We start from the raw sequence: 27,257 nt of genomic DNA on the forward strand, positions 1-27,257 counted from the left end.
TGTAAACCAGAGGACAATTTCTGAAAGGGTACAAATGTAGCACAGTAGCACATCGGGCAGGGCCAGTGGCTCAGCTGCTGCAATGCAGTTGGATCCTGACTTCCAGTGCAGTCCGCGTGGGTTTCCTCTGGTCACTCCAGTTACTTTGTATATTCTAAAGACTTGAAGATTGGTAGGTTAATTGGCCATTAAGTTGTCTCTTGCACTGCTGGATAGTTGGACAATCAGGGTCAGGTGAAAAGGATGTGTTATAAGAAAATAAGATGGGGGAAAAAAGGAAACTGAGCTAAAATTACACCAGGATGACTGATGAAGAGCAAGAAATCAAGGTACCTGAGGTCAAAAATATTCAAGATTGAGGCCAGAAGGCTCCAATGTGCCCAGACAGAAAATTAGGTGCTTTTCCACAAGCTTGCCTCTCATTGTGAGAGTACAGGAGGCCACAGGCCAATAGGTTGGAGTGCGATGAGGAGTTTAGGGAATCTCAGGGTTATCCCATGGACTGAATGCAGATGATCATGCTGGGGTTGTGACTCAACTGGGTTCCAGGGCTGGAGCCCTAACACAGTCAGCTCAAACTGCTTCATGTTGACTAACTCTCCTAGATCCCATAAGGTCATAAGTAATAAGAGTAGAATTAGGCCATTCGACCCATCAAATCTACTCTGCCACTCATTCATGGCTGATTTATCTCTCCCTCCTAACCCCATACTCCTGCCTTCTCCCCAAAGCCCCTAACACCCATACTAATCAAGAACCTATCTCTGCTTTAAAAATATCCATTGACTTGGCCTCCACAGCCTTATATGGCAAAGTATTCCACAGATTCACCAACCTCTGACTAAAGAAATTCCTGATCATCAGCTTCCTAAAGGACCTTTAATTCTGAGGCTATGATCTCTAGTCCTAGTGGAAACATCCCACTAGTGGAAACATCTTCTCCACATCCACTCTATCCAAGCCTTTCACTATTCTGTACGTATCAATGAGGTCCCCCCTCATTCTTCTAAACTCCAGTGAATACAAGCCCAGTGCCATCAAACGCTCATCATAAGTTAACCCACTCATTCCACTGATCAATCTCGTAAACCTCTGGACCTTCTCGAGGGCCAGCACATCCTACCTCAGATATGGTGTCCAAAATTGCTCACAATACTCCATCTGTGGCCTGACAAGCACCTTATAGAGCTTCAGCATTACATCCCTTGTAATGGTCTTACTGCTTCTCCCATCCAACCGGGGGCTTCAATACTGACACCACTGGGTCCTTCATCTCTTCTCCCATCAACTATCTTGACTTCTCCATTCCCCTTACTCCACTCCAATGTCATCCCCTCTGAATGCACAGACCTCCGCTCACTCAGTAACAATCCCAATATTGTTATCAAACCCGCTGACGGGGGAGGTGCTGTTGTAGTCTGGAAGGTTGACCTCTACTGTGCTGAGACCAGGTGCCAGCTTTTAAACTCCTCCACATGCCTACTCGTTGGCCATGATCTCAGTCGATCACCAGGCCATCTTCTCTCAGACTGTTACCGATCTCATCGTCTCTGCCAATCTCACTCCACAGGCTCCAATCTTTGTTCCACAAACTCTCACTGCCTGCTTCTCTCGCCTTCCTCAAATCAACAAACAGGGCTGCCCTGGCAGACCCATTGTCTCTGCCTGCCACTGTCCCTTTGATTTATCTCTAAATACCTTAATTCCATCGTATCCGCCCTTATCCAATCTCTTCTGACTGACATCCGAGAGACCTCGCATGACCTTCAACTCTTCGATAACTTTCAACTACTAGGCTCTCATTGCCTCATCTTTACTGTGGGCATTCAATACCTTTACACCTCCATCCCCCACCAGGATCTCAGGCCCTCCGGTTCTTCCTTGAACAGAGACTCAATCAGTTCCCCTCTACTAACAATCTCCTCTGCCTGGCAGAAATTGTCCTCACCCTCAACAATTTCACTTTTGACTCCTCTCACTTTCTTCAAGTTAAATGCGTAGCCATGGGCACTTGCCTCAGCCCGAGCTGTCTGACGTTTTGTTGGTTACATCAAAAAGTCATTGTTCCAAACAGACACCATCCCCCTATTCTGTCTCTGCTACATCGACAATTACATCGACAATTACATCGCATGCAGAACTCATTGAATTTCATCAATTTTACCACTAATTTCACCCTGCCCACAGATTCACTTCGTCTATCTCCGACACCTCTCTACCCTTTCTTCATCTCTGTCTCCATGACAGGGAACAAACTATTGACTGACATCTACTACAAACCCACAGGCTCCCAGTTATCTGGACTACACCCTTGTCCCACCCTGCCTCTGGCAAAGATGCCATCTCATACTCTTAATTTCTCCCTCTCTGCCGCATCTGCCCCTACTCTAACCTCATCTACTGCATTTAGTGTCCCCAATGTGGCCTCCTTTACATCGGCGAGACCAAACCTAGACTAGGTGACCGTTTAGCCAAACACTTGTGCTTGGTCCACCAAGGACTTCTGGATCTCCCAGTTACTAACAATTTTAACTCCCTTTCCCATACTGATCTTTCTGTCCTGGGTTTTCTCCATCACCATAGTGAGATCACACACAAACTGGAGGAACAGCACTTCATATTCTGTTTGCGTAGCGTATAACTTAGTGGTATGAACATTGAATTCTCCAATTTTAAGTAAATAACGTACAAACGACTGGCCCTTTTCCCCTCCTCTTTTCCCTGTGCCCCACTTGGGTTCACACCCATTTCTCCCCTTCCCCCCATCACCTTTATTCCTTTCTCACTGGCTTCACAATTCACACCACTTCTATCTTTATCTCACCCTTTTTGTTTCTTTGGCTTGTGTCCAACTATCTGCCAATTTTAAAAAAAAATCTCCTGTATTCACCTATCATGTGCCATGCTTTATCCTGCTCCCACCACAATTAGTCTTAAGAAGGGTCTGGCCCTGAAGCATTACCTACCCATATTGTCCAGATGTGCTGACTGATTTGCTGAGTTACTCCATCACTTGTCTTTTTTTGCAAGATAAGGAAGACCACAAAGTGAACTCCTGATGCAGCCGCCTAGCTTGGAAGAAGTGCAAGTGAAATGCTGCTTCACCACGAATGATTATTTTGCTCTCTGAATTTTGGGAAGGGAAGAGAGGGATGGACAAGTATTGCCTGAGGTTGCAAGGAAAACCTTTTACACACCTAGCGGTTAAGAGTCCACAATGGTTTCCCATGTATTAGTGGAGGGACATTCAATAATAGCATTCAAAGGAGATCTAAAAAATAATTAGTATCCACAAAAGAATTTGCAGAGTTATGAAGAGATAACACAGGCCTACAAAATTTGCTGATACCGTTCTAGCAGGAAGACTTGACAGTTTAAAAAAGTCAACTTTTTAGAGAAATTAAGCAATTTTAAGAGTGCTGCTGAGATAAGTAATGTTGCGTACCCTTCTGCTCTTTTCAGCATCCTGCTTTCAGATTTAGTCTTCTGCTCACTCTTTATTCCTTCTTCCTTTGGCCAAGTTCATCTAGCAAAACCTCGCCAGCCAAAGTTTCCCTGCCATTTCTTTACAGCTATTCCAATTCTTGTTTAATTTGTAAAGTTTGAGGTAGAGTAATCATAATGTTCAAAATTGCCTTCTCTCAACAAAAGCATAAATCTTTCTTCAGACTAATGCAACTCAGTCTCAATTAGTCTGAAGCTGAAATTACAGCAATAATTACTCATGGCACAAACAGTTGACCCAACTGTTTTATAAGCAACACTCTTACATAAATCATGTTATTGTGTGGCTGGCACAAAAAAGGTTCAGTGGAGTTTGATAGCCGATTTATAGTATGATGACGATGCCAAGATGTACAACTTAATAATCTGTGCTTGTAAGTAACTAGTCAAAGAGCTACGCAAAATATGCAAGCCACTTGGCAACATAGACTTGATAATTCACATTAAAGATGAACGTGGAATTAAAGGTTAGTTGGAAGAAGCAATGTTTTGACAGCTCTGCTACAGTAGCAGGGGGGAGGGCAAGGAAGCAAAAAGCATAAGCTGTACATGAAAGAAACCACAATTCAACATGAAACCCCAAATCCTTGGAATAGGAAAGGGGAAGGAGTAGTGTAGCAGCAAGAGAGGAATATTGTGATGTCAAGAGGTATGGGTTACAATAACAGATGAAGGAGGGTGGGGGAGGGGGGGACGGAGGGGAGGGGGGAGGGGAGGGGGGGAGGGGAGGGGGGGGAGGGGAGGGGGGGGAGGGGGGGAGGGAAGAAGCAGGAATACAAAAAGCCAGTGTTTGAATTCCAAATTGACTCCACGTGCCACAGCAAGAGGTGTCTGACCTGGTATCACGTCTTTATAAAGTACACCAGACGTCAATGTACACGGTTTATTTTGCTCTTAAAAAATTGTACAAAAAATAAAATACAACTGTCTTTTTAAAGTCTGAAAAGATCCCAACTCCCATTTCTAAAAATATTACCTTGTATACAGTATTGCTCAATATGTAAAAACGTTCAAGTTTCCCAAGTCCTTTAAATACCCTGGATTGCAGTTTATAGTCATTTTGTAAAATCTTATGATGCCTTTCAAACGTGTAACATATGGACAAAAGGAAACAAGTTTTACATTAAAAATAGAAACACACAACTACCACAGAAACCCTCAACCCCAAGAAAGCATAATGGCAGTAAATATGCCTTATGTAATATTTAATATTGCACATTATAGACATTTTTACAATTATAGATGCTATTCTCTATTTCAGTTCGTGTCAGATTCTACTCAAGGTGATATTATTGGTACATACCGGGCGGCACGGTAGCGCAGCGGTAGAGTTGCTGCTTTACAGCGAATGCAGCGCCAGAGACTCAGGTTCGATCCTGACTACGGGTGCTGCACTGTAAGGAGTTTGTACGTTCTCCCCGTGACCTGCGTGGGTTTTCTCCGAGATCTTCGGTTTCCTCCCACACTCCAAATACGTACAGGTATGTAGGTTAATTGGCTGGGTAAATGTAAAAATTGTCCCTAGTGGGTGTAGGATAGTGTTAATGTGCGGGGATCACTGGGCGGCACGGACTTGGAGGGCCGAAAAGGCCTGTTTCCGGCTGTATATATATGATATGATATGATATGATACCCTTGTTACATAGACAAGAAACAAGGTGGACACACAGATGGTTCTGTATGGTCTAATTGAGCATTTGGTCTATCAATCTTAATTGCTTATGTATGTGACTAACATAATCAGATGATGTACAAGCTCTCAATTACTTTAAAAGCTAATAAAACACTTTGCTTTCCAATTGAAGGAACAACTGGAGTGACATTTACCTTCTCATTCACAAGCTTGTCTTCTGAGGTATCAACAAATGTTTCTACTATGGAAAAAAAGGTATTTGGAACAGATGACTACAACATAAACCTGACTACAACTACCATGGAGTTGAAAACAAGGACACCGGGCATGATTGCATCCATCTGTACCAATTTAATTGTCTAGTAGCTAAAATATCATATTCTAAGTAACACCATCACAATACTCATTCTGAAGTCTTTGGAACAGTTAATGCAGTAGTGTCTAAAGCTGTCAATATCTGAACGTTACGAAGTAAAGAGTCATGCCAGTTCAGCTTCATGAAATATGTACACAGTTTGTTCACTTGATGGGAGCAAACCTCTTTTCATCAGTCACTAACAGTTAATGAACAGCCAGGCTGTGAAAGCTAGATGACCAAGTTGTGATCCAACTCTGAAGTACATTTTGTTGGAAGGCTCTCAAGTCCTTGTTAAATTTCACTCAGTGTGATCTTGAAGCTTTCACCCAGACTTTCAATATTGAGAATGAATGTATCTTCATTAGAGTAGTGTTCAATGATGTTGTCATCCATGTTTACCAAAATTCTAGTTTAACAAAGGAAAAAGGTTGATTATTGTTTAAAGAATATTTCTGCGGCACTAAACTTGTCGAGATACTTCTGTGGATCAGAACATTTTCAACAGGACACAATTTTCTGCCATATTGATGCCATTATTACCTAACTTCCAATACCATGTTTCTACTATGGCCATCAATCAATCAATCAGTTAATATATATGTAATTAAAATGATAGCACATTATATATTCACATAGCAGTTTAAAAAATAAAATGACCACTCATTTTTTTATGGCCCTTTTTCAGCTTAGTATATTGGTTAAGATTAATTTGTCACATGTACCGAGGTAGAGTGAAAAGCGTTGTTTTGCATGCTATCCAATCAGATCAAATGATACTATACATAAATAAAATCGTCAAACTCAAGTACAATGGCTCATCTTATTCCCCCTCCTTCCCCTAGATAAAGTCTGACCAACCCCTCAACTCCTTCCTGTAAAATAAATGGTGGCGGAAGCAGTCTTCGCCTTCCTGACCCACTGTCTTATGCGAGTTTAGAGGTGTGTTATTTGACAATGAACCACATGGTGAGATGCCGCCAGTGGGCTGGAGAAAATCAGGGATGCATTGGACAACATAACTCGATGAATGCAGTGATCTGTTGTAGGATTGATGGAGGTTACAAAGAAGGGAACAAACAGCGAGATTTGAACAGAATAACAGTTTTAAAACATGAGGTTAAGATTTAAATGTTCCATTGGACCATTTTTTAATTAAAACAATTTTTTTCTTACAACAATTTTTTAATGGCCCCATCATTCTTTAACATTATCACAAAAGCCATAATACATTTATTAAAAATAACGAATAAATTACATCTAAACTAATCACTTTTAATTCAGCAACGATAGTTCCTATAATTGCCAATTGCAGTTGAATATATAAGTTGTGGTGAGTTTGAGAAAAAAACCATAGCATTGCCTTTTGTATTTTAATGTTATTGAAGGTGATTCAGAGAATATAAAGCCACTTCTCGTAAATCACCCTCATCGTGACAAGGCATTCAAAAGGAATGTTAGCAAAAAACTTGACACCAAGCCACTTAGGTAAATGGCACGGCAGACAATTGAAACCTTAGAAGGCTTTAGGGAGGATCAAAAGGAAATGAAGGGTCAGAGTGGAAAATAGAGGTTGGAGTCTTGGCGACTGAAGGCAAGGCTGCTAGTGATGAACCATTCATGAAGAAGCCAAAATTGGAAGAAGACAACTGTCCAGGTAGGGTAGCATTCAAGGGTAGATAGTGATAGGGAAGGATTCGTAAAGAAATTGAGATTTTTGTAATGAACCAATGTTGATCGGTAAACCAATGTTGATCGGTAAACTTTAAAGACAATGGATAAATGTGAGGCATTGTCAAAACTTCTGTTCACATCCAAACTTCCACCTATTCCCATGTAAAATGAGTGGGCCAGCCTGGTGTATATTTGAATTATGGAACTAGACGTAACAGACACGAATGAGCATTTCAGCAACAGAGGAGGGTGATATTACCGAGGTGGAATATATAGCCAGAAGCTCCTCTTTGACTCACACATGATGCCATAGTTGCATACAACAAGGAAACTTGGGAACAGGGTTTCTGATCGGGACTGAAATTAATAGCTACAATCTTCTCAGGCTCCAGTTAAAGTTGCTCAAGCAGTATCCTCATATTTAAATTTCTCCTATTTCCTTACAACACAAGGTCGTTCATCCCATCGTCTATACTATCCCCCACAGGGACCCCATCAATACCATGTCATCGTTATTTTCCTTGTAATCCTTTCATTGCATACACTTACATCTACCAATAACCATCAAGGCAAGGAATAATTTACAGTAGACAATTTGGATGGAACAATGGCACAGCTGGTAGAGCTGCTGCCTCTCAGCACAGACACCTGGGTTTGATCCTGACCTCGGGCACTATCTGTGTGGAGTTTGCATGTTTTCCACGTAGGTTTCCTTCGGGTGCTCCAGTTTCCTTCCAGCTACTAAAGAGGTGCAATTTAATTGACCTCTGAAAAGTACCCCAAATATGTAGAGAGTCGATGCGAAAGTGGGATAACATGGAACTAGCGTATTCGATGTTGTGGAGATAGGTGCAGGGGTAGATAGTGTAGAGGAAGCAGGGAGTCTGCAGAAGGACTTGGACAGGATGGGAGAGTGGGCAAAAAAGGGGCAGATTGAATACAGTGTGAAAATGTGTGCGGTCATGCACCTGGGTAGTAGGAATAGGGCACAGACTATTTTCTAAATGGGGAGAGGATTCAGAAATCAGAGGTGCAAAGGGACTCAAGTATGCTGGTGTAGGATTCCCATAATGTTCATTTGCAAGTTGAATCGATAGGAAGGCAAATGCAATGTAAGCATTCATTTTGAGGGCTAGAATATGAAAACAGCAATGTAATATTGAGGCTGGTCAGACCGCATATGGAATATTATGAGCATTTTTGGGCCCCATATCTGAGGAGCGATGTGCTGGCATTGGAAAGGGTCCAGACGAGGTTTACGAGAATGATCCCAGGGATGATTGGGTTAACATATGATGAGCGTTTGACACCACTGGGCCTGCACTTGCTGGAGTTTAGCAGAATGGGGGGGAGCCTCATTGAAACTTACCAAATAGTGAAAGGCCTGGATAGAGTGGAAGTGGAGAGGAGGAGCGACCAGAGGGCACAGTCTCAGAAGAAAAGGATGTACCTTTAGTAAGGAGATGAGGAATTTCTTTAGTCAGATGGTGGTGAATCTGTGGAATTCATTGCCACAGATGGCTGTGGAGGCCAGGTCATTAGGTATTTATAAAGCGACTGACAGGTTCTTGATTAGTAAGGCTGTCAAAAGTTATGGGGAGAAGGCAGGAGAATGGAGTTGAGTGGGAAAGATAGATCAGCCGTGATTAAATGTCGGAGGAGACTCAATGGGCTGAATGGTCCAATTCTGCTCCTATGCCTCATGAAATTATGTTGATCAGCGTGGACGGTGAGCCAGAGGGCCTGTATTCATGCTGCATCTTTCAATCAATATAATCAATAAGTCTAACCACCAGGTCGACATAAAATTCTGGAGTAACTCAGCGGGACAGGCAGCATCTCTGGAGAGAAGGAATGGGTGATGTTTCGGGTCAAGAGCCTTCTTCAGTCTAACCACCAGCATTTCTTTGGGATGTGGGAGCAAATCAGAGCACCCAGGGAATCCCAAGGAATCATAAAGAGAACATGCAAACTCCACAAAGCCAACACCCGAGGTGTGGTGAAGCTGAGAGACCACCACTGTGGCATTCTATGCTGTCAAAGCAGTGTGCCAATTCAGAGAATGTGGAAGGTAAAGGGAAGTAATGATCAGGTAGAGCTGGGTCTTCCCAGTCTACACGGGAAATGACTCTGGATAGATCCCTGTGGTTCACCAGAAGTCAGGGCGTGGGGAGAAAAAGAAGCACTTAATCAGGGGATTCCATTTTTATGTCCTGGAAAATAAACCCTGGAATAGTATATCCAGTTAGAGAAACCATGTCACATGATTTTTTGATCAACTAGGTCAGACTTTAGTAAAAGCAGATTCAATGACACTGCCACCATGGTGGAATTCAAACCAGGAGTTCTGGTAAAGATTGATATGAATTTGGGAGTAACAAAGATGTTGGACAGGAAGAGGGGGTGGAAATGATGGCACCAATTTTTGCATTTTTCTCCTGCAGGAGATCATTATTTCCCAGCACTTTGTCAAACCCAACAGAAAACTCACAGTAAGTCTACATTCTGAATTCCTTTTGAAAAATGTAATTTCCTTAAACCAATAATTTACTCCTGTCTGGCAAAGTAATAAGGCGAGTGAATACCTGCTTCTATAATATTGCTTTCATTATCAGTGACCTGCAAGATACCTTCACTTTGCTAGCCGGCAGCTATTCCTTACCCTTTTTTGCTTTTCTTGTACATTTTTCCAATTTTTTCTGTTGGAAATCCATACTTGTCAGATAACTGTCAGCACAAAAGGGAAAACAAAAGATAGGATCAGCATTCCTGATCTATGAGTTATTTGGGTTCATAAGTTAAAAGACGCTAGGATAAGCTTTTCAAAAGAAAAAAAATTCCTTGCAATGATAAGTTTCCCAAACCCGGATTTGTATTTAGATTTTAGTTTTACTAGCGGTAGCCTCGGGTCAAGTCATGACTGAATAATGCCAGGCATTTTCAATTATCGAATATAATTAAAATGGAAACTCATACCCAGTCTTTAACTGCACAATGGTTGGTAATGTAAATGTCCTTCATTTCCAAGCAATTTATATGGCCCTTTGCCAATTCTGGAAAAGTAGGACGGATACATAGACAGCAACCTTCCAACCAGAGGTTTACACACACACTAGACTCGGTCTTAAAGTATGGAGCCAGGGAGGAAAAAATATGCAGAAAAGAAGGGCCTAAGCAGGCATCGCTGATCTTGGTAGCAGAGTCTCACTTAGATAAAAGCTCTTGAACCACCCGGCACCCAGCAGGGTCACGAGCTAGCAAGCAGCTGTTAGGCACTCGGCCTTGATCTATGCAACAAGCACCAGCAGACTGTGGAAAAACCAGACTGAAGCAATGCCAGCTGTGGAGATCGTGGTGGCTGAGCTGCAGAGGTGTCCAGCAACATGGTGAGGCATTGGTTAGGATGTTCATGAACTCCTAAGGGGATCCAGAGGTAGTTGAGGAAGGTAGTATAACAACATTTAAAAGATATTTTGACATACATGGATAGGAACATTTTAGAGATATATGGGCCGAATACAGCCATGTGGGACTCGCATTCGTGGGGCATTTTGTTCGGCATGGGTTCCTCTTAAATCTTCCACTCTCAACTTATCCGATGCCCTTTAGTTTTTAATTCCTCTATCCTGAAAAAAAAGACTATGCTTTCACCTCATCTAATCCCCTCATGATTTTGTACACATCTACAAGACATAGAAACATAGAAAATAGGTGTAGGAGTAGGCCATTTGGCCCTTCGAGCCATTCAATGTGATTATCCTAAATCAGTACCTCATTCTTGCTTTCTCCCCATAACCCTTGATTCTGTTCGCCCTAAGAGCTATATCTAACTCTCTCTTGAAAACATCCAGTGAATTGGCTTCCACTGCTTTCTGTGGAAGAGAATTCCACAGATTCACAACTCTCAGGGTGAAAAGGTTTTTCCTCATCTCAGTCCTAAATGGCTTACCCTTATTCTTAAACTGTGGACCCTGGTTCAGGACTCCCCCAACATTGGAAACATTTTTCCTGCATCTAGCCCGTTCAACCCCTTAAGAATTTTATATGTTTCTATAAGATCCCCTCTCATCCTAAATTCCAGTGAATAGAAGCCCAGTCGATTCATTCTTTCATCATATATGTCACCTGACCACCCTTAATTCTCCTGCGCTCCAAGGAATGAAGTCTTAGGCTGCCCAACCTCTCCCTGCATCTCAGGCCCATCTTCATAAATTTTCTCTGCACTCCTTCCAATTGATTAGCACCTTTCTTCTAGCAGTGTGACCAGGCTTAAACACATTGCTCCAAGTGTGGCCACATTAGCGCTTTGTACAATTGCGACATAATGTCCCAACTTCTACACTAATTTCCCTGACTGATGAAAGCCAGCATCACAAAAACTTCTTCACCACCCTATCTACCTGTAACAGAAGGGACATGTATTTCTGGATCTCTCTACTCTACAACAATTTGAGGGCCCTACTGTTCACTGTTAAGGTCCTGCCTTGGTTTGACATCCGCAAATGCAACACTTCACACTTACCCAAATTAAAATCCATTTGCTATACCTTGGATGACTTACCCAACTGATCAAGATCCTGTTGTAATTCTTTACAATGATCTTTGTTTACCAAGCCACCTATTTTAGTGTCATCTGGAAACTTATCCTTGTACATTCTCATCCAAATCATTGGTATAGGTGACAAACAGCAATGGGCCCGGTATTGATCCCCGAGACATACAACTAGTCACAGACTTCCAGTCTAAGTCTCCCTGGATCGCAAGTGAACTAACCTTCCAGAGCAGCCACCAAGTGGAATCTTAAAGGCCTTGTCAAAGTCCATATAGACTACTCCAGAGCCTGGTCCTCGTCAACTATCTTGGCCACTGCTTCAAAAAACACATCACATCTATTTCTCTCATTTTGATTGTCCTGAAGTAGAGGCAGTTGTTGGTGTATCTCAAGCCTGCAAGTACCGACTTATTGCTCAAATTGGGTGGCTTATGCTTAAAACTTGAGCACCTCTCAGACTTCAAAATTGCAATAAAAGTATCTTCATACTTACTGCATCCCTCAGCCCTTTGACTGTTGGAGACTTCAGCATCAGTGCATCAAACACCTCATCAGACTCTTTCCGTACATACAGCAGGACTAGAAAAACAAACATTTCAACATTGAAAATATATTCATAAGCTTACCACAATATCACAGTTAAAAAATATCTCAATTATTGTTAGATTTTGATTCTGTCACTGCTTTGATTAATAACAGATCTATTGTTATGAAAGCATGCTCAGAGTGGAGGATTGCCATTTTGGGCACCTGTCAACAATTCTCAAATGCATACTTCATCACTTAATGTTGGTAAAATAAAACACTGGCTTAAACAGTGTGGCACAGATGCTGCAACTGCCTATCTATTCCGCTGGTCAATGACAATCTGGAGAAAACTCTCAATATTGTAAAATACCATTTTAATTACAGGTCAATCTCAATTTAGTCAGTATCCATCAAACAGCTTGTGGGAACAAAGCACAATATTGTAATAAAAATTACCAAGAGTTTAGTTACTTTATCTAATTTTCCTTACTTTAGGGAGTAGCAAGCCATGATCAGGATTTAAAAGAAATAAGTTTCAATAATCTTAACTAATATCTATATGTATAATTCTAGTTACTGTGGTGTTTCAGTGATTATCCAACATTGAGATTTTTTTTAAACTATAGAGAATCTGCAAGATTCTGGCCATAAGGTGGAAATTAAAACATTTAAAATTAATCCGATCGTATTAATCGTGCCTATATCTCATCCATACTTCTGAAGTTTGAAGATGCAAGAGATTACAGATGCTAGAATCTTGAGGTAAAAAGTAAACTAACTCTGGAGATCAGGCAGTATCTGTGGAGGATAATGGATAGATAAAGTTCTGGTTGGGACCCTTCTTCAGACTATAGTAGTTTGTTTTTTGCTCTGAATTTCGAACATAGTTATGCAGACATGGTCAAACTTTCAAATGACAATGATCTTCCTATTCAAGGTCTTTAAAATGTTTTCTAAAGACTGTATTTTATAGTTTGATATTAACTGTAAATTAATGTGTTTTCTTTGATACATTGAAGCACAAGTTGTATTGTTGATTTGTCTTCATCTTAATTTTCAGTAACAATAAAAAAAATTGAATGATAGCAGTTGCAAGCAAATCCATGATTTATCAAACTAACTATTGAGTAACAACTTGGAAGGAATTGCCTTCGTAGCACCAAGCCTCATCCTTCAAGTAACAACATTGCAGCTCATACCTAAATCAAAATAATGATTTATGCTAGCCTGAAGAAGGATCCAGACCCAAAACATTACCTGTCCATTCCCTCCACAGATGCTGCCCGAACTGCTGAGTTACTCCAGCACTTTGTATTTTTCCTCAAGATTCCAGCATCTGCAGTTCCTTGTGTCTCCCAAAGATTTATGCTGATTGGCTGATGTACCCAACATTTCCAACATTTCTATGAATATCCCTCTGGGCATCTCCTTGTTATACCACAATGATAAACTTCTGGGTAGCTTCATTAAGGAGAGGCAGTTGAATGAAATTATAGACTAAATCAACTCTTTGATGAAAGGTAGATTATTCCTTTCCAAAACTTGGAATAAATTCCAACTCCAGAACTCTCTATTGTAACTGATTTTTACCCATCCTTGAATCTTTCCTTCATTTTCACCAATCCTTCTTAACAGTTTCTTCCTCTTTCTTCTCTCATATCCGATGCATCATTTAATCTTGTTTTGACGATTTGGAGTACAATCAGCAAACACAAATCATTCTTGAATGAAGCTCACTGGGAAAATCATTCATCAATTGATAATCAACCAGAATCTTTACTTAGATTGAATTAGCCATACTAGCAAAGAACCCCACCTAAATTTGAGCCAAGCTTCTGGGTTGCAGGTGGTTTCAGCTACATGCTTATGATTACTAGTGTTCAAAGGTTGCAGTGGAAGAATCTCACAAAAAGATTAAAAACTAAGTTCAAAATTTCTCAAGTAATCCTTGTTAAGATTCAATACAGGCTGATTTGAATTCCCCAGATGCACATCAACCCCTCAGCAACATTTATTACAGTTTGGCATCTGCTTATCAAATATCAAATACAGTTTAGGGGCCACAACTGTACATTTGCCTCAGGCACATTGCTGCCAATTTCAGAAGAAAACATCAAACAAAAGGTTGTCACAGTATTAGTTTAATCTCTAAAGTGATATTATAGGAAATATAAAAGTCACCTTTTTTATGCACTTCTTCTTTAATCTGTTTGGTGGCCGTTGGGGGATATTCGTCTTCTAGAGATCGAAGCATTCTCTTTACAAGGACACTATAAAGAACAAACTTGGTCAGAATCTCAAATTGAAAAAGGACACACTTTTCATTTAGATTCTACTGTACATCAATGTTTCTTACAAATAATACTTTTCTTTTCACAAGCTTATTATGGATAAAGGCGCCAATTTTTTCTGAAACAAACCCTGTAATATTGCCTCCATAACTACAGCTAGGTGTTAGTTTCATGCACTGTTCACTCAATTGAATACAGAACAGTACAGCACAGACCCTTTGACCAGCAATGTCTGTGCCGATCATGATTTTCATCAAACTAATCCCATCCGTCTATCTCTTAAACATTGCTCTTGTATTTGCTTCCACCACTTCCTCTGACAGAGCGTTCTTGGCACCTACCACTTTGTAAAAACAACTTGGCTCAAAAATTTCCTTCAATCTTTCTATCTCTGTCTGCCCCTGATAGTTTGACATATGTCTATTTGGTCACCCCACAACCTCTGGCACTCTAGTGAAAACAATTCAAGTTTCTCCAATCTCTCCTTATAGTTGATACACTCCAACCCAGGCAATATCCTGATAAACTTCTGTATCTTTTCGAAGATGCCACATCCTTCTTGTGCGATGAAGAATATCCATTTCTTTCACACAAGCACGGTGGCGCAGCAGTAGAGTTGCTGCCTTACAGCGCTTGCAGCACCAGGGACCCGGGTTCAATCCTGACTATAGTTGCTGTCTGTACGGAGTTTGTACATTCTCCCCGTGGCCTGCATGGGCTTCCTCCGAGATCTTCAGTTTCCCCCCCACACTTCAAAGACGTACAGGTTTGTAGGTTAATTGGCTTGGTAAAATGTAAAAATTGTCCCTAGTACAGGATAGTGTTAATGTGCGGGGATCACTGGTCGGCGTGGACCCAGTGGGCTGAAGAGCCTGTTTCGGCGCTGTATCTCTAAACTAAACTAAAAATAAAACTGATAGATTTATATTTCCTATGTTGCTTGGACTGGACAAATTTTATGGTGCCACTGAAAGACTGTTAGTAAATCATCTACAAGATCTGACATAACTGCTTATAAATTCTTGAGTGTAGAATGGCTGAAGAATGTCCAGTGTGAGGTATGTGTGTTTGTAAGGTGTCCAATGATCTGATTAACTGTAAATCTGAAATAAAAGAACACCCATGATGGCTCCCCTAGAATGTGGTATCCTCAACTACACAAGCCTGAGACTGGTAGTATTAATTGATTTTAGCTGCAAAGATGTCAACCCTGGTCTACTTTAAGAAATCCCTTTTTGGGGGGGGGAAACAAACTCATAAGCAGCAGATGGAGTGTATTCCGAGCTCAATGCTGTAGCTTGCCCTCTCCATATCTACAGATACCAGGAGAGGTGACTTTCATTCCCCAAAATCACACAAGAGAAATGATTAGCCCTACAGAGGACCCAGAAGTGTGCTGGAACTCATGGTATTCCATCTTATTGGAAGTTAGTTCATTCATGACAAGTGCATGGAGGTGATTTTATGGTTAAACACAAATTAAAGTAGGATAAACAATATGTTGCCCATTCTGGTTAATTTGGCAGAGCCTGGTGACAGAACCTTCAGCCCACTGTATCTGTGCTGCCTATAAAGTAACTATCTACATCTTCCAGTATTTGGCCCACATCCTTCTATGCCTTGGTGTTTCAAGTGCTTGTCTAGATATTTAAAACGTGTTGTATCTGTTTCCACCACCCCCTCAGTTTCAACCATCCTCGGGATGAAAAAGTACTTCCTCAAATCCTGTCCGAATGTCCTACCTCTTACCTTAGACCAATGCCCTTAAACTACAGACACTGCTGCTCTGCAGAAAGGTTCTCACTGCCTACCCTATGTGCAAGCTATATTTATGTATGCTGCCATCAGGTACCCCCTCAACCTTCTTTGCTTCAAGGAAAGCAAAGCTAGTCTACTGTTCACAGCTGAAAAGCTCTATCTAAAAAACTGCCAGATGAATCCCTTCTGCGCACACTACAATGTAATCGCATCCTTAAGGAAGGCAACAATAACAGAAGCAGCTTTTAAGTGTCCTTCCTCAGTACTAGATCTAATCATGGAATTGATTATCTCCAAAGTGAAATGGATACAGTTGGGAGGTGGAGGGCGATTGAAATTGAGATTTGATGCAGATGATTGCTGCATTTCTCCCAAAGTTTCTGTATCTTTTACAATGCAGTTTGTAAGCCCAGAATAAAGTGCTGATAGTTCTAATATGTCAAATCCTGAAAGCTCTGTGGCCTCTATGAACAGTTGTTATATGATAGACCATTGACAAAGCCATCAATGAAATTATATTATTCCAAGAAATACTGTCAAAGGCTAAAATTCCATCAGTGGGAGAGTATATTTTAATTTCCAGGATGGACTTGGCCAGAAAGATAAATGCACTTTTATTTAAAGAAGCAACACACAGCCACTATTGCAATAAACTGCCCAAGAATGTTAAAAATGTTCTGTTATTCAGCAACATCACCCTCCTTCCAGAAAAGAGTTCAGAAAGCAAAACAGAATTCTTACCCTTCCCTTTCCATGTCATCTGTGCTGACGCTGAACATCTAGAAAACCAAAGGGCAGGATGTCAGAAACTAAGCACAATGATTACAGAGGAAAATGTGTACGTTGTATCATCAAGGTACATTATAAATACAGTTACCATTGACAACACCTCTGAGGGTGAAATGTACACTAAGCCACAAAAAGATGCAAACCATTTTTGAAGAGTCAGCATTGATAATTTCTGATTCTGTCTGTAATTGTGAGCAATTTTACCCTTTACCATCATTTAATTTTTAGTTTTAGTTTTAGTTTTAGAGATACAGCATGGAAACAAGCCCTTCAGCCCATGCCGACCAACGATCACCCAAACACTAGTTGTATGTTATCCAAGTTTTGATTCCTACACACTAGAGGCAAATTATTGAAGCCAAATAACCTACAAGCTGAAGCTTGTCTATGAAGTGTGGGAAGAAACCGGAGCACCCGGTGAAAACCAACATGGTCACAGCGAGAACGTACAAACTCTGTACGAATAAATCCGTATTCAGGATTGAACCTGGGTCCCTGGTGCTGTAAGGTAGCAAATCTACCGCTTCTCCACTGTGCCACCAACAGCTCAACATCTGAATCCATATAACCCTCTTTGTGTTTCCCACAAATAGTTATATATTTCCATTAAGACACGGGCAATCAAGCTTTGCATTTTTCAACCAAAACATCCACTAATTTCCTGTCAACAGGATTTTGTCTGGGAGCTCACTCTCCTCCAATGACTCCCTGAAGAAGCTAGTAGTGCTGAGAACAGAGTCATGACAGAGGCAACAGGGGAGCAGCTCATGAATCGCTGCTGGGTTTCAAACAGAATATGTGCAATGACCAACACAAGAAGGAATTCGGGAGAGACGGGAATTGGTTGCAGATGCCGTGGTTTCAAATATATATATATATATTTTTAAAAGCATACCATCTTTAAAATATATTTCAAACTATGGCATCTGCAACCAATTCCAATCTCTCCGAAATTCCTCCTTGTGTTTTTTTTTTAAAGCATTTTTTTATAGGCTAACAGAACATCAAAAAGTTTGTTATGATGACCAATTTTTAGGAGAATCAACATGGGTTTCGGTACCCTGGCACATGGGTACGGTAGGTAGTGCTGTTGCCTCTTAGTAGCAGCAACACAGGTTCTATCCTGACCTCAGGTGCCACCTGTGTGCAGATTGCATGGTTTTCCTGTTTTAGGGTTCCCCAAGAATCTCTAGCTTTTCCCCCACAGCTCAAACACATTCTGTAGATTAGTTGGCAACTGTAAATAGCCCCTAGTGTCAACAACAGCATCAATAAGGCGTCAATCGGCACATAGACAATAGGTGCAGGAGTAGGCCATTCAGCCCTTCGAGCCAGCACCGCCATTCAATGCGATCATGGCTGATCACTCTCAATCAGTACCCCGTTCCTGCCTTCTCCCCATACCCCCTCACTCCGCTATCCTTAAGAGCTCTATCCAGCTCTCTCTTGAAAGCATCCAACGAACTGGCCTCCACTGCCTTCTGAGGCAGAGAATTCCACACCTTCACCACTCTCTGACTGAAAAAGTTCTTCCTCATCTCCGTTCTAAATGGCCTACCCCTTATTCTTAAACTGTGGCCCCTTCATGACAGAATAACCTTCAGAGCTACAAGGAATTAAGAGGTGGAATAGGACTGATGGAATAGGACTCTGTTAGGAGCCAATACGGGTTGAACGAGAAGCTGCAATGGACCCAATGGGCCGAATGGCACCCTTCTGAGTTGTAACATGCAAATCTGCCTGCACCCTCTTTATTGGCCAATCAACTACACCTCAAAGCGCAGAGGAAAGACAACTGGTGGATAGAAGAATAGAAAGTCAAAATATAAATGTTCCTGTTATTGTAATCAAGGGAGAGGAAAGGCTTTGCGGGGATGAGGAAGGCGTAGGGGTGTTCTACCTGCCCACTTCTCTGGAGGTTCCCAAAGTGGATGTCTGGAATGAAGAGGACTGGCTGCGAATCCAGGTCGCTCATGGTTTTGAAGAAAGTTGCATCATTTCGCTTCTGTAGGGCTGCTGTGTTCAGTTTGGCTTCCGATGCTGAAAACCAGGGAGAAAACACAACATTTAATATCCCAGCGAAGGTCCATTCATGAGGCAATGCTCCCCCTTGAAATCAGAACTTCCGATAAAGCATGGCTTACTAAAATTTGCTTACAGGGATTTACTTGGTTTGACGTTCCTGAACCTTTTCCTTTCTTTCGATTCTGTTTCCGTTCTTCATCCCGGATTTTTCTTTCAGCTCCCTTAGGATAGGAGCAGGAACAAAAATAAACAACAAAAACAAAATCATATTAGGAAGTGCATTCTACATAGAAATCTCAAGGCTATAAAAATAAAATGAAAATTCTTTAATGTTGTTCTGACAATAATTGATCGCATGAAATATGGGAGGGCAGAGGAAATAGAATGTAAAGAGATAAAGGAATACAAACTGTGGTGTGTTGGTATGGTAACATAATGGGCTAGCAAGCCAAAAACTATCACTGCATCGCCTACAATGAAAAGTTGTTAATGAATATGATCGTCCCCGGACAAAACAAAGTAAAGAAAAACTAAAAAGCTGCATACTAGCTCAAGTGCAATAAATTCTGTCAGGGGAGAAATGGGCCAGCAACCTGTGACTCCAGAATTACGGGAATTGGTCCATATTTCCACACGTCTCACCGAGGGTCTTTAATGCTGTTGGGGTGCTGTACAGTGGAGGAAGGTTGGTAGAGGACCTTTGTAAGGCCTGGGTCTCATGCTTCTGCCAACAAGCCGATGACGACTTGGAACTCAGTCTTCCAACACGTGTGTGTGCAGGCATTGTCCATGTACTATGGTTCGATGACTGTTGGAGATTGTCTTTATGGAGGGGAAGTGCCATAGGTTGGATGATTTCTAGCCTTGTCCGAAATTACACTCCAGCTAGCAGATTATTGGAAATTACGTGCTGTATCGCAGAGAGACACCTATGCCATTCAGACAGCAAAGAGGAACAAGAAGGTACGTAAAATATTTATTTATTCACCAATGCCAACTCTCTGCATCCCTCTTCCAACCCAGTATCTATTCAACATCAGGACTTATGATAATAAGGCAGCTCCAAAAAGTGGCTCAGAATGTGATTGTCACACATTCTCTCGTCTAAATGCAATATCCAGTGATCCTTAAAGGACACTGGGAGGGTTGCTTTCATGAAAAACACTATAAAGGAAATACACCGTGGAAACTTTAACGCATATGAATTGGACAGTTTGACTTGTGCAATTCTGAAAAAAAACATTAGATGGTGCTGCAACATTGTTTTAGTGTTGAAGGAAAGAAGGGCTAGAAACGTCCTTTTCATCCTACAAACTTAGCTGCCTGTTTTGTATGGTTCACCCTGGCATGTAATTGTTTAGTTTCACATAATCTACACTGTGATATTACAACAATAAAATATAACATGGAGGAGAAAGAGGAAATAATGGCATGTGTGCACTGAAAAAATGCTTGTCAGTTGGTTGGATGAGAGAAAAGAGCTGCCTCTGCATTTTCCTCTGGCATTCATTCATACAGTCCCATTGAGGAGCAAATCTCTGACATGCACTTTTGATTGCACAATATCTTAAAGATAATAAACCTGTTGTTCACAAACAACGTTTTGGGAATTTGAGAGTTTAAAGAGCGCAAAAATAATCCCAGCTCCTTCCAACATGCATTGTTCACCACACCTTGTCACAGAACACCTTGATCTGGCAGTAAGCCCGGTGGATGGGCTTGTTGCTGCGATTGTTGTAGCTATAGGTGTCGATCTGTATCATGAGGGGAAGTCCTTTCACGCCCTTCTGCGAGGAGAAATCAGTGCTTAGGCAGTTGACGGTGATGAATATCTGGATGAGAGAGTGAAATTGGGAACGTTAGTCATCAGCAAGAGTGAATGTTGACAAAACAGTGGCATCGACGTGTTCAACGGCATCCTTGGCAACGGACACCACCCATTAACAGATTATGAAATCAGAAGCACAAGATGGACCCTGCTTGTTTAGTAAATAGAACAATGGGGTTTCGTGTTCCATGATGCAGGTGCAGCACAGCTGGGAACATAGAGGTCACCAGAAAGTGATCTTCACATTACAAGACAAGGCATTTCTTGCCGCCATCTCACCGTATCACCTTTGGGGCCCTTGCATTCCTGTTCTACTAAACCGATAGAACTAAAACCAAAGCAAAACTCTAATCACCAACTGACGGGATTGATAGTTGTTAGGCTTTTCCTAAGCAGCTTTTGCATTGGAGCTTGAATGAAGCTGTCAGAACTACAGCCTTCAAAGAAATTTACCCCCAAGCGTTCAACCACTCACTCCAGTGGACTGGGTAAAGGGAGGAGAGGGGAGATTCTGGAGTACTAGATACTCATGGTTCCATGAGGGTGTGGGAGAGATCCATTTAATGGAGGGTGGGGGGGGAGACATAACTTTATCTGTTGATGCTACATTTTACTTAAATGCACCATCTTCACATTCGGGACATACAAGCAGGAGTAAGCAAATTAGTTCAATCACAGCTTAGATCCTGGCTAATTCGCATCTTAAAATTACCTTCCTACTTTGATTCTATAACTTAAAATCCCAAGGTTAAAAAAAAACTATCAACTGACCCCAAGCCTCATTACCATTTGGGAAGAAAGTTAAAAACAAGATTTCAACAGCTTTTGGGGCAATAGACGGTTTTCTGACATCAGCCCTAATCATTCTGGATATAAATTCAATGTTAAGGCTAGGCCACTTGTACAGGAGCACGTAACTATGACCAAGTTGGGGGAGGTGGCTAACACATTATTTTTGAGAAAAAGATCATTTGTTCTGCTAATACATTTAACAATCTCAATTTAGTTTTTACTTTGGGGGTAAACAATTAATTATGTTTGGAGATGCTAAAGCAAGCCCTGTATATTTAGCAGGCAAATACTAATTAGGAATGCTCTTCCTGGAGGAATACATGTTCAATAGTCAATAGTCGTTTATTTGTCACATACACATAAATGTGTAGTGAAATGAAACATTACCCGCAGTTCAACAATAAGACCAATAAGAATAATCAATAAAAATCCAATAACACATACAATCATAAACTAACACCAAACAAAAGAAACATCCATCACAGTGAGTCTCCTCCAATCACCTCCTCACTGTGATGGAAGGCCAGAATGTCTTTTTCTCTTCCCTGCTGTCTTCTCCCGCGGTCAGGCTGTTGGAGTTGCCACGACGGGGCGGCGTTACTGGTATGTATACCCCTGACAGAAATTATGGACCCTGACAAACGGTCTGGTCTGAAACATTAACCCTACATTGCTTTCCACACATGCTGCCAGACCTGCTCAGCATTTCCTAGTGTTACTATTAAAGGCACGGTGCGTGCTCATTGATGTACCATGGAACCCACACTCAGACATCGATGACAGGACTCTGGACTATATTTCCTCTATTACTGTCACTTCTGTCTGAACTCAAAGTATTGTCTGCTCTAATTCTAGTATGATTTCATAACTTTAGCAACAGGCAACAAATAATAAGCAGTGTATTTTGAGAGATTAGATGCTCATCATAGTCACAATCATTTACAATTACTACTCTGTGAATGGCTGACCAAGCCGAGACACCATTTTGACCACCCAGAGCACCTATATTCAGCACCAGAAGAAAGCAGAGCAAATTGGTGCTAGATACTGGAATACAGGGAACATACTCTTGATTGATAAGTGCGAGAAGAAAAATAGAAACAGAAATGTTGGAGAGTCCATTTGGATGAAGGGTCTTCAAACTGAATGATTAATTGGTTTCTCTTTCCACAGATACTGCTTAACTGGCTGAGTTCTTCCAGCAATTCGTTTTTTGTTTCAGATTCAGCAGTTTTATTTGTTTCTCATTACTGGCCCCTGAGGGTCTGTACTGGGATCCCAATTTCAATGCATGTTTAAATCAGATGAAGGAATTGATTATGACTACAGAATTCACTCGGTTGCAGATAAAGTAAGCAATGCAGGCAGGAGCAGGAAATTACAAGGCAATATACTAATCCTTATCCCAATAAGAGATTCGAGGGTAAATGTCCTCATAATTGTATTCACTGTTGTTTAGAAGGATGAGACGGGATCTTATAGAGACATATAAAATTATAAAAGGACTGGACAAGCTAGATGCAGGAAAAATGTTCCCAATGTTAGGGGAGTCCAGAACCAGGGGCTACAGTCTTATAATAAAGGGGAGGCCATTTAAAACTGTGAGAAGGAACTTTTTCACCCAGAGAGTTGTGAATTTGTGGAATTCTTTGCCACTGAGGCAGTGGAGACCAAATCATTGGATGGATTTAAGAGAGAGTTAGATAGAGCTCTGGGGGCTAGTGGAATCAAGGGATATGGGGAGAAGTTGGGCACAGGTTACCGATTGTGGATGATCAGCCATGATCACAATGAATGGCGGTGCTGGCTCAAAGGGCCGAATGGCCTCCTCCTGCACATATTTTCTATGTTTCTATGTTTCTATAATTCCCCACAAAATGATGGAAGTATTTGACAGAGTAAACCCAGACAAATTATTTCTTCTGGTATGGAAATCCAATCGAAGACACAGTCTTAAAGTAGAAAGGGATAATTCACCTGTTAAATAAGGAAGCAAGATTTTTTTTATGCTAAAGGTAGAGTGGAGCCTCCAAACATCGCCCCCCTAATGCAACCCCCAGTCTCCAAAGAGCTTGGATATTGAATCACCTAAAATTCTGAGATGGTCATATAGGGGAGGCCAGGCAAATCAATGAATCATAGATAACTGGGATCAGGATGCAGATCTGGCACTGTAACTGAGTGGCAGGACTCAATCCCATAGTATTGGCAGTATCTAATGACTGCTCCTGTTATTTTGCTCCTATTTAGTTACCAGTTACTAGATAATCAGAGTTTTTACATCCACAGCATTTCAAAATTGATAAATGGTCTTCAAACGGAGAGATTAAGTTTGTGTCTCTTCCCATAGCCTGACCTGCTGAGTGTTTCAACATTTTCTGTTTTCATAAATGGAACATGGCACATGGGAAAACTAAAGTTACACCACATCCATTGTATCTGTATATCATTAGAGGTGGAAAACAAATACAAAAACATAGGCTGCTGAGTGCAAAATTGGCTCCGAGTTAGACTTATAGGTGGTCCTGGCACAACACTAAAGATCAGTGTTAATCTAAACCTACCATCCAGTCACATCCTACAAAAATATGCACCTCCCATGAAAGTACACTCACCCATTTTCAATTCAATAAAACAAGGACTTAACCTAACACCATTGTCAGTTGGCAAACACAGTGGAATCCACCACTAAAGCAAAACAGGATTTAATTTGGTGAACTTGCTTAGTCAGAGAAAACATTATGTTCCCTCTACTGCAAAACACAAAGTGCTAGAGGAACTCAGCGGATCAGGCAGCCTCTGCGGAAGGAAAGGACGGGCAATGTTTCTGGTCATGCCCCTTCTTCAAACTGATATTCTCATGTTCAAGGATTTTTATAGGAGCCCTCTGACTTTTCTGAAGGGTCGACATGGAGTTCTTGGATTCACCCCCGATGGGTCACAGGAGTTAGTAGAACACGAGGCTATCAACAGGTGTCTGACAAAGGGTACCCATACCATAGTGCCATTTTTACTGGGACTTTGCACATCTCCTTTAACAACTTCAGCTGAAACCCAGAGAACCCTTGCAGAAGATTCAAAGACCTTCCATCTGTCAATTCCAGACAATTGTTTAAGAAAGAAGAAATATATAATTCAATGATGCTACATTAGAAATGGCTGTCCAGACATTACCGAGATTCCCACAATCTATATGGTTGTTGCCACAGACGAGGTCTGAATACCATATACTAACACAAATTGCTGCTGTTGTTCAATTTTGAAATCTCTGAAGACTACAGCAGCTGTGGAGAAAGGTTAAAGGTCACCATTTCAGGCGAGTTCCTTCAGAAGGTCAGAAGTATTTAATCAGAAGGGTGGACTGTGCCACATTGCAGTGACTGATCCCCACGGAATTATTGCCCATCCACCATACACCTGCATAGCAGACCTTCAATGTCTTCACCTGCTTGCCACACAGCAGAAGTCAAATGTGCTGGAACCCAGGTGTAGATTCACCCGACATCCTGCTCTGCTGGTGAACTCACCATTCAGCTCGTTGCTGGCTCTGAACATACGGAGCTGAATACGCGAGGCGCCGCTTATGGCTTTTCATCCGGGGCTGGCAATGTAAGAGTTGAGCCTTTCAATTGAATGGCTTCAATTAGAGAAATTAAGTTTATCTTTCTTTATCTCACTGGATATTAATAGCTTTAATTATTTACCTAAACACTGTAATCTTTGAAAATTATTTTCATCCATTTCGATGACATTTAAAACAGCAAAAGATGTCTTAGACAGCACATGGCCATCAAAGGCTGTTGTGAAGGAGGTTGGGGCATCACGGTCTGCAAACCTACTGACCACATGCTCTCCTCCGCCTTACTGGAGAGTCACAGTATGGAGGTGTCCAGGTAGCCTCACTGACCCCAGAAGAAGCAAGTGCAACTGCGGGATCAGTACATGGAGCATGTGTGGGCAATGACTTGGACACTAGAATCTAGCCCATTAACCCTGTTCTTTCTCCCCCGGCTTGCTGATTTTCTCCAGCATTTCTTATTTGAAATTCACTGAGGATCGCTGGTCGGCGCGGACCTGGTGGGCCGAAGGGCCTGTTTCCACGCTGTATCTCTTAGCTAAACTAAACTGATAAAAATGTGAGAATTAGGAACAGGGATAGGCCAGGCAGCAGGAGAGGGTAGTCACAAAAGATCTCATGCCCCATTTTCCTGCCCAGTTCCCAAATCATTTAACACATCAATGCTCGGAAATCTACTGATCTGTTTTGAATGCAATTCATAACTGATCTTTCACAGGTAAAGAAGTCTAAAGACATGCTACCCTCTGAGTGAAGACATTTCTCCTAACATTATTCCTGAATAGCCCCCCTTTTATTTGGTGACTGTGACCCCCAGTTCAAAGTTCTTTATAACCATATAACCGTATAACAATTACAGCACGGAAACAGGCCCGTTTGGCCCTACCAGTCCACGCCGACCACTTTCTCTGACCTAGTCTCATCTACCTGCTCTCAGACCATAACCCTCCAATCCCCTCCCATCCATATACCTATCCAATTTACTCTTAAATAATAAAATCGAGCCTCCGCCACTTCCGCCACTTCCACCGGAAGCTCATTCCACACAGCCACCACCCTCTAAGTAAAGAAGTTACCCCTCATGTTACCCCTAAACTTTTGTCCCTTAATTCCCTTAATTCTGAAGTTATGTCCCCTTGTTGGAATCTTCCCCACTCTCAAAGGGAAAAGCCTACCCACGTCAACTCTGTCCGTCCCTCTTAAAATTTTTAAAACCTCTATTTAGTCCTGGGAAGCAGCCTCCCCAGCCCCTTGAAACACTCTTAAGAATGTTGTGTGTTTGAATAAAGTCATTTCTTGTTCTTCTAAACTCTCACGGACACAAGCCAAGCCTGCTCAATCTTTCCTCATACCACACTGTTTCCACCATCCCAGAAATCAGCCTGGTGAACCTTCACTATGTTCCGTTTGGCAAGTATAACCTTCCTATGGAAGGGAAACCAAAACTGAACACAATGCTCCAGGTGTGGTCTCATCAAGGCTCTGTATAATTATAGTCAGACATCATTACTCTTATATTCAAATTCTCCAGCAAGAAAGGTCATCGTACCATTTGCCTTCCTAATTGCCAGCTGCACCTATATATTAGTTTTCAATGACATGTGCATTGACACACAGGTCCTTTTGAACATTCCCCAATATCTCGCCATTCAAAAAAACTTTTTCTTTCATTTCTATACAAGTGGATAGCCTCACATTTTTCTATGCTGTACTCAGTCTCACACCTTTTTGCCTACTCATCTGGTCTAAAAAAGACAACGCGCTGGACTAACTCAGCTAAGTTACTCTATCACTGTGTGTCTTTTTTTGTAAACCAGCCTCTGCAGTTCCTCGTTTCAACACTTGACTGGTCTATGTCTCTTCGGGGTCGCTCTGCTTTTTCATCATTACCCATATTTCCACTTGGCTTCATGTCTTCAGCAAACTTTGGAATATTACATTTGGTCCTCTC

At 41.5% G+C, this 27,257-nt stretch overlaps 1 protein-coding gene across 1 annotated transcript in view; it reads right to left on the reverse strand.

Annotated features, from left to right (window-relative positions):
- Positions 1 to 5,786: 5,786 nt before the first annotated feature.
- grhl2b (grainyhead-like transcription factor 2b) overlaps positions 5,787 to 27,257 on the reverse strand; it is a 94,231-nt gene continuing 72,760 nt past the window's right edge. The window contains exons 9-18 of the mRNA XM_078397786.1: positions 20,783 to 20,941; positions 19,243 to 19,330; positions 18,985 to 19,124; positions 18,852 to 18,856; positions 17,037 to 17,066; positions 14,875 to 14,880; positions 14,428 to 14,516; positions 12,212 to 12,297; positions 9,829 to 9,893; positions 5,787 to 5,901 (exon numbers count right to left, since the gene is read on the reverse strand). Of these exons, the coding sequence (XP_078253912.1) occupies positions 5,787 to 5,901; positions 9,829 to 9,893; positions 12,212 to 12,297; positions 14,428 to 14,516; positions 14,875 to 14,880; positions 17,037 to 17,066; positions 18,852 to 18,856; positions 18,985 to 19,124; positions 19,243 to 19,330; positions 20,783 to 20,941 (783 nt within the window). The remainder of the gene's footprint in view (positions 5,902 to 9,828; positions 9,894 to 12,211; positions 12,298 to 14,427; positions 14,517 to 14,874; positions 14,881 to 17,036; positions 17,067 to 18,851; positions 18,857 to 18,984; positions 19,125 to 19,242; positions 19,331 to 20,782; positions 20,942 to 27,257) is intronic.

Source organism: Rhinoraja longicauda, chromosome 4 (genome assembly GCF_053455715.1).
Source record: "Rhinoraja longicauda isolate Sanriku21f chromosome 4, sRhiLon1.1, whole genome shotgun sequence".
NCBI classification, from domain to species: Eukaryota; Metazoa; Chordata; class Chondrichthyes; order Rajiformes; family Arhynchobatidae; genus Rhinoraja; species Rhinoraja longicauda.